Below are 8,125 nucleotides of genomic sequence, written 5' to 3'. Positions count from 1 at the left end.
TTCTGAACTTGCCGAGTTGAACTACTTACACTAGTCGTCCATTATCCAACATGTTTTGCCTGTCATCCCACAAATTACTTGTCAGGAAAGGGTCATTACACCCTTAACTATTAAACAAATTTAGCTACCATACACATGTACTATACAATAATACCTTTACATTTCACCACTCTTATCGAAGGGAGGGTTGGGTGGAAAGGGCCAAAACAATAGCGCTTGAATAAAGAACACATTTCCCACAAAAGACATGAATCAAACCTATGTGAGCAATTAAGAATAGTGATATGCCAACCACAATCTACTAACCACGCTAAATTAGAGGAAAGGAAGATGCCTGAACATTAAAAGGCTCTACATGTTTCAGTATCATGTTGGCGTAGTCCCTCGCATTTGCAAGCACTACTGCATGGCAATCCACTTTTGAGGTACCACAGTGGCTAGAGGTGCACCCTGATTTACTAGAGAAGGTAACTAGTTCCTTGCATGATTTTGGAACTGCTTTAACTGTCATCGGCACAGGGTTAAAACAGCCCCCTTCCATTGACCATCCACTGCCATCCGGGGTCGGTGGGTCAGGTTTTGCTGTTAAAGCTTGCCTCCATATATAGGATTGATAGTTGGCCCGCTTTCGATGGAGCTGAAGGGCATCCTGGGTGGGGGGCAAACTGTCGACTGAACATTTTCCCTTGAGGAACATTTTGGGACGCACCTCACTGATTGACAAAAGACTCCCAAGACCTAATACATGACACAAAGACTGTTCTCACTCTCAATGGCTCCTTTGGACATTCAGCAGACACCCTAATCTTGTTGAGCAGCTTTAGCTTCTCCAGGAATGTTCTCCATGTTGTCTTCTTCCCTTTCCCTGCAAACTGGCTATTGACAATGTACCCTTGAGATTTTTGGTCAAATAAAGAATAAATCCTAACCTCTATTCTATTAAAATATTTGTGATGGAAGTTTGTTGGACTTTGCCATAGAACGAAAAGTATGGCAGCCATAGTGATTGCCATACACAAGGTGTGCCAAGCAGAGGAGTATATTTGTCAAAAGCACAAATTCTACATCTTTTTATTCTAGTACATTCAACATATGGCAGAACTCAAGGATGTTATATGATATGCGATTCTTCCGCCAAAGATTTCCAATGAGTCCTTCTGAACACTTGGACATGGCAAAGCAAACAATGAACACCAGAATTGTTCTCATAACATTGAAGTACATAAGAGAACAAGCAGCTATCTGTCCATCCATGTGTCATGGCTGTCTAAAAACTAAAATTTCATCTTATGTACAAGGTCAAGTCAGGTTATGGGGAAACAATAACATATATCATTAGCTTATGAGTTGACAAGCCTCATACCAGCTCTGTGCCAATTAGTTATATATGTTATATATATGACACAGTTAGATAAAACCTACCGAAATCATACATCAGTCTTTACCTTCTCTGGTTCTCCAGCATGTACACACACACACACACACACACACACACACACACACACACACACACACACACACACACACACACACACACACACACACACACACACACACAGACACACACACACACACACACACACACACACACACATACACACACTCATACACACACACACACCAATGAGCCAATTAGTACTACTACCTATCTCACCTGTTTATCCTTTCCATTGATTTTAGGATAAGGCAACATCAGGTAAGGTCATGAGGTCTACTAACCCCATACAATGAGAAAATAATATTGCAAAGGGGAAGCATAGGGTCCTGTCACCGCACATGAGTGTTCGCGGCCTATAAGCTGCACAGCTGGCAGAGCGGCCACTCATGTAAGCCTAATGCCGGTATTTTGGTCTATGTGACTGCTGTTAAGCAACTGGATCCAAGGGGCTAATACAATTCTTGGTGGCTGAGCATTTGCAGCGCCATCAATAGGTAGAAATATTTGGTAACTTTTTAGTTCCACACAGCCATCCAACCTTGCAATTATTGTTCCTTGATTCAAATTTTCATACGGTAATATGTGACCCCGCACATCAAAATGGGTATTAAGTCACAATTGGCGATTCTGAGCTAGCACTGTTTTTATGCATATCAGCTCAAATTTGTCACTTTTCAGATTTCTATATAAAATGCTTCATAAATACTTCATCTATCATCTCCAAGTGAAAATACAATAAAATTCTATTGCAAAAGATGTTTTCGAAGGCCTTTTTAAAGCATGGAAGGAAGACCTTGTCGAAAACTCGACCAAATTTGACCGCAAGCTGCCCAACCCCCCACAGGATTGAAATAGTCTGATAGTGAAAAGTATTTCTCCAATATCACATACACTGAAAATGTGAATGGTTTACAGAAAAGATCTTGCTATCTAGGCTATATTCCCATATCATGACCCTGCCTTCTCTCTGAAAAATTTGAATGAAGATTTTGGTGATAAGTAAGCCCAGGGTAGCATTTTGATGTCATTCAGTAATAGTTATATGTTCAAAGATTGAAAGAATACAACAGTTTGTCTTTATTGCCAATCCACTATATCTTCTGATTTTTCAGTCTTTTGAATAAAAGTTAATTGGATTAAAATTTGGTTAAAAAATACCGCCATCAAGTTGAAATTTCAAATCAATGCTTGATTTTGTATCAAGACACTTTATATTTCCTTTGATATCAAAATCACTGATAAAATTAATGGTTGCTAAGGAAACTGTAACTCTGTAGTCTTTAAACTTTGACCCTGATTTTCTCAAAACTTTGGTTGTCAAAGTTCCCATGTTTTCCGATCTTCAAATGACAATATCTTCGCAACCACAGAAGATATGAAGATGATTTTGGTATCAAAATGAAGCTTTTGAATACTACTTAATACCCATTTTGATATGCAGGGTCACATATGTGTGAATCTCCTGTTATTTTCTATTGCAAATGATCAATATTAAAGAAAATATTGGTAACTGTATATGAAGTGACCCTGTTACTCCAGCCACTATTGTGAATCCACAAACCTTGTCATATAAACAAAAAACCTCCCTAACCTGGGGGTTTTGCCCCCTGACACCCACCCAACCACTGTCTTTCCCTATTAGCAGCTCTACCTCTTACACTCACTTGATCACCTCGGGCTTATTCTCTGTGCGGCATCAGTCACAACCTATTTGTCACCTATGCTGATCATTTCATGTATCAGTAAATGTAATTTCTCCCTCTCTTTATGATAGTATCATTACATTTTTATGTAAAAACAAACCAAAGTATTACACATCGACTGCACAACTTGTGATCAACTTGGGAAGGAGATACTATAGATAAAAAGTATCTTATTATTTGTCGTCCAGTCCATTACAGGCAAAGTTTACCTTGTACTATATGACTGTGTGAAACTGAAACTAAATCAGATATTTCACAAAATACTACATTCAGCAAGACATTTTCCCAGCGACAAACGGTTAAGTAACATACAAAGCCTTCCCGACACAATTGCCAAATCAGTTATTTACCAAAGCAGACGTAAATAAAAAGACGAAAGGAAAACTGATAAATAAGAAACAAAAATACCTGGAAAGGTCTTTGAGTGATATTTAATACGGATTTCACCGAACCAATGCAATAAAATTTCCATAAACCAGGGAAAGAAGCTCTGAATTTACCACAAAAACGGATCATTACATAACACAATGTTTCTGCTTTTTTCTCTCTTTCTCAAGTTACTTTCAGGCTTCTTGATATTCTTTAATTCCCTGATTTAATGTATCGTGACGCACTTTTTTCGTCCTTTTCTCCGAACTTTGTTGACATTCGGCAGACGAAATCAGAGAGCGCGGGGATAATTTTGATATGGTTGCTGGGTCAATTCTATTTAAAGTGCAATATAAAGGTGCACTATCAAGGCGTGCACTGGGGAATGGTTAGGCAATCTTAGGTCACGAGTTTAAATGGCTACGTTACGACAGCTCTTTTTATTAATATCGAAGGGTGAAATATATTTATTTCTATCTAGATGTTCCAATTCTTCTCTACTTGTTGGCCATAATGCTTCAGTCGCTGTTTTTGAATTTCATACTTTTCCCTCTAAAAAAAACAGAAAATAAAATGAATATTCCGTTTTGACACTAGAAAGACAGACTGACAGACAAACAAGTAAACATTTTATTTTGTTATGTTTCATATTTTCCGTTCTCTGTCTCTTATTATTATTTTTTCGTCTCTCTGTCGATTTTACATCTCTTTTACATACATTTTATTTTATCTCTATTCCTCTAAAGTGAGTTACATTTCAATGCATAGGAGAGACATGTACATTGTGAGGGGAACAGAAAATAAAATTAATATTCATAACACTTTGTCTGACGTCGTGGAACAAAAAGCTATCTTGTGGAATAGTGATTATGAGAAATGGGGAAAAATACCCTATCAGATTGTTTTGTAACACCAATTATGGATAAGTAGAGATTTGTTATTGTTTATGACATACCAAATCAGACATAAACCGACAGAATTCATATCAAGAGAAAATATTATCGTGACAAACATGACCTTTTTCACTATTTACTGTATTTACTGTCCATTCATTCCCTGTGAAGGATTTCTTGTACTGCAAATGTAAGTATAAAAAGATGAATAGATTGATAGACACGCTTGTACGGTGACACCCTCTCTCTCTCTTTCTCTTTATCGCTCTCTCTCTCTCTCTCTCTCTCTCTCTCTCTCTCTCTCTCTCTCTCTCTCTCTCTCTCTCTCTCTCTCTCTCTCTCTCTCTCTCTCTATCTATCTATCTCTGTCTCTGTCTCTGTCTCTGTCTCTGTCTCTGTCTCTGTCTCCCTCCCTCCCTCCCTCCCCCCCCCCTCTCTCTCTCTCTCTTTCTCTCTCCCTCCCTCTCTCTCTGTCTGTCTGTCTGTCTCTCTCTCTGTCTGTCTCTCTCTCTCTGTCTGTCTGTCTGTCTGTCTGTCTCTCTGTCTCTCTCTCTCTCTCTCTCTCTCTCTCTCTCTCTCTCTCTCTCTCTCTCTCTCTCTCTCTCTCTCTCTCTCACACACACACAGACACACACACACACATGGTTAGAAATAGATAGATAGATATGCATACATATAAACACACACATATGCATACACATGCACGTCCGCCAATCTATTCTGTCACATTAACATCCTGAAAAAAACTCTACGCTCTCGCAACCCACACTTCACTACACACATATATATGAGTGTGTATGTGTGTGTGTGTGTGCGTGTGTGTGTGTATTTCTACCTCTACCACAAGGTGACTTTCGCAGCATTATCCTCCGCCAAACAACGAGATTCCAACATCTATGATTGTCTTACGTTCCCTATTGCATCTTATTAGTAGATACTTAGCTTATATCCTAGACCAATATTTGTCACGGTGAATTTTAAACGAATTGATTCCGCCAGAAAAGAAATCAAAGAAAATGGGAATTCGAAAGCCTGATGTCCATCGCGAAGAAAAGAAAATGCCAATGGTTTTATCCACATAACAAGACAATATAACATAACATCTCAGCAAACACAACCTCGGAAGGAAGCGTCGAAGGAAAAAGAAAGAGAGGTAGACCCAAGAAGATGTAGATAGACAATAGATAGATACACAGGGATGGGAATCAATGCAACGCGCTAATAACAGAAATAAAAATAATAACAACAATGGTAGCAGAAAATCTTTCCAGAAGATCTTTGTGATGTCAGCGACGAGAAAAGGAAAAAAAGGAAAAAAAATGCCCTAGATTGAGCTAAGAAATTCCATTCAGCAGAAGCATAATATATATATATATATATATATATATATATATATATATATATATATATATATATATATATATATTTTTTTTTTTTTTTTTTTTTTTTTTTTTTTTTTCACTTCCTCACATAAAGCTTGGTCTGACGATTATAGGAATCTCCTGATACGTAATCAATCACATCAGCTGAAATCTGCTTTCTGACCCTTTTCAGGACCGAGGACAACAGGATTTCAGGGCCAGATGATGACGTCAGCGCCGGCGACAAGGGTTCCCTGAGCACCGCAACCCTCTCCTATGGCTCCGGCTGATCAGGTTACCCAAGTGCTGCCTTCAGGGTGGGGGGGGTGGGGGGGGGGAGGAGCCAGGGCAAGGGCTTGGGAAATATACGCATTTATGCTTTGTCACACGCATATGCGGTATGTCTATGTATCTGTGTTCATTGTAGTTGTGCTTATATCTGTCTATATGTATATCTCTCATTTTTTTTTCCCTCTTTCGAATCTATACACACACACGTGTGTATATATATTTATGCATGTATATATACATATATATATGTATATATATATATATATATATGTATATATATATATATATATATGTATATATATATATATATACATGTATATATATATATATATATATATATATATATATATATATATATATATATATATATATATATATATATATATATATATATATATATATATATATTTATATATATATATATAGATAGATAGATATATATTAGATAGATAGATAAACATATCTGTTTATCTGCCTATCTATCTATCTATCTATCTATCTATCTATCTATCTATATATACATACATAAATATACATACATTTATGCACACACACACACATATGTACATATATGTTCATATTTATATGCATGTGGGTGGGTGCAGTTATATGTCAGTAATTTATGTTCTATGAAGGTTTATATACAACTATTGCATGGTGTGAAATAACCGAAATTATATCTCACTTTGAAAAATTGGCAACTCACCCCACCTCCCTTGCACAGGATTCACGTCGAACAAATGATAAATGTGAGAACGAAGGGAAGGACAAGAAAACAAACCAATAAGCCAAAATATACCAAGACATACAGAGGGAGATTTTTGGAGTTGTGTTTTTGTCATTTTATATATATATATATATATATATATATATATATATATATATATATATATATATATATATGTATATATATATATATGTATATATATATGTATATATATATGTATATATATATATATATATATATATGTATATATATGTGTATATATATATATATGTATATATATATGTATATATATATATATATATATATATATATATATATATATATGTATATATATATATATATATGTATGTATGTATATATATGTATATTTGTATATATATATATGTATATATATATATATATATATGTATATGTATATATATATATGTATATATATATATATATATATGTATATGTATATATATATATATATATATATATATATATATATATATATATATATATATATATATATATATATATATAATCACGCATACGTCTATATGAGTGCGTGTTATCGCATGGAAAAGGAGATAAGGAAAAGATAAGAAGATCAATCGATCTTTGAAATCACTTCACTACTCAATATTCCAAAAGAAAGGAAAGAAAAACAAAATGTAATAATAACAATAATAATGACATCAATCACGATTACAATAATGATGACAAAAATCAAGGAGGCGAATCAACGATAAACAAATAGAATGTAAGTGAATAAAAAGCCATTTATTATGATTTCCAAGATCACTCTCTCAAAAAAGGCGGGAAAACTTTTCAAATCAAATTTTCTGGACTAAAGCTCGTATGTTCCTGAATCCAAACCCAGTAGTGCAGGACAAAGAATTCTTCCGACCAGCAAATAAATATAAACAAATAAACAAACCAAAAATAAACCCATAATAAACTTCCAGACCATCTTTACACCTCCCTCTTTCAAAAAATGGCGGGAAAACACCCTCTCTTCAAACGGATCTTTCAAAAGTAAGACCCGTATTTTCCTGAATCCAAGCCAAGTAGAGCAGGACAAGGAATCCTTCCGACCAGCAAATAAACATAAACAAATAAACAAACTAAAAATAACCCCTACATTCCCCTCTTTCGAAAAAAAAATGGCGGGAAAAACACGGATTTTTCAAAAGTAAAACCCGTATGTTCTTAAATCCAAACCCATATATATGAGCCGGCAAATAAACATAAACAAATAAACAATAAGAATAAACTCCCAAACCACCCCTACACCCCCTCCTCTCTCTTTCGAAAAAAATGGCGGGAAAACACCCTCGATTCCCCTCTTTCGAAAAAAA

At 35.4% G+C, this 8,125-nt stretch overlaps 1 protein-coding gene across 2 annotated transcripts in view; it reads right to left on the bottom strand.

Annotated features, from left to right (window-relative positions):
- The window catches only part of LOC113815557 (pyridoxal phosphate phosphatase PHOSPHO2), a 6,297-nt gene extending 2,512 nt beyond the window's left edge, over positions 1-3,785 (bottom strand). Inside the window, exon 1 of one of the 2 annotated variants that reach the window (XM_027367617.2) lies at positions 3,550-3,785. In XM_027367617.2, the coding sequence (XP_027223418.2) occupies positions 3,550-3,657 (108 nt within the window). In that variant the 5' untranslated portion in view covers positions 3,658-3,785. The remainder of the gene's footprint in view (positions 1-3,549) is intronic. The other variant, XM_070114518.1, reaches the window with a different exon arrangement.
- Positions 3,786-8,125: the final 4,340 nt, after the last annotated feature.

The sequence above is a fragment of the Penaeus vannamei genome, chromosome 36, assembly GCF_042767895.1.
Source record: "Penaeus vannamei isolate JL-2024 chromosome 36, ASM4276789v1, whole genome shotgun sequence".
NCBI lineage: Eukaryota > Metazoa > Arthropoda > Malacostraca > Decapoda > Penaeidae > Penaeus > Penaeus vannamei.
This window is presented reverse-complemented; position numbering and strand designations above follow the sequence as displayed.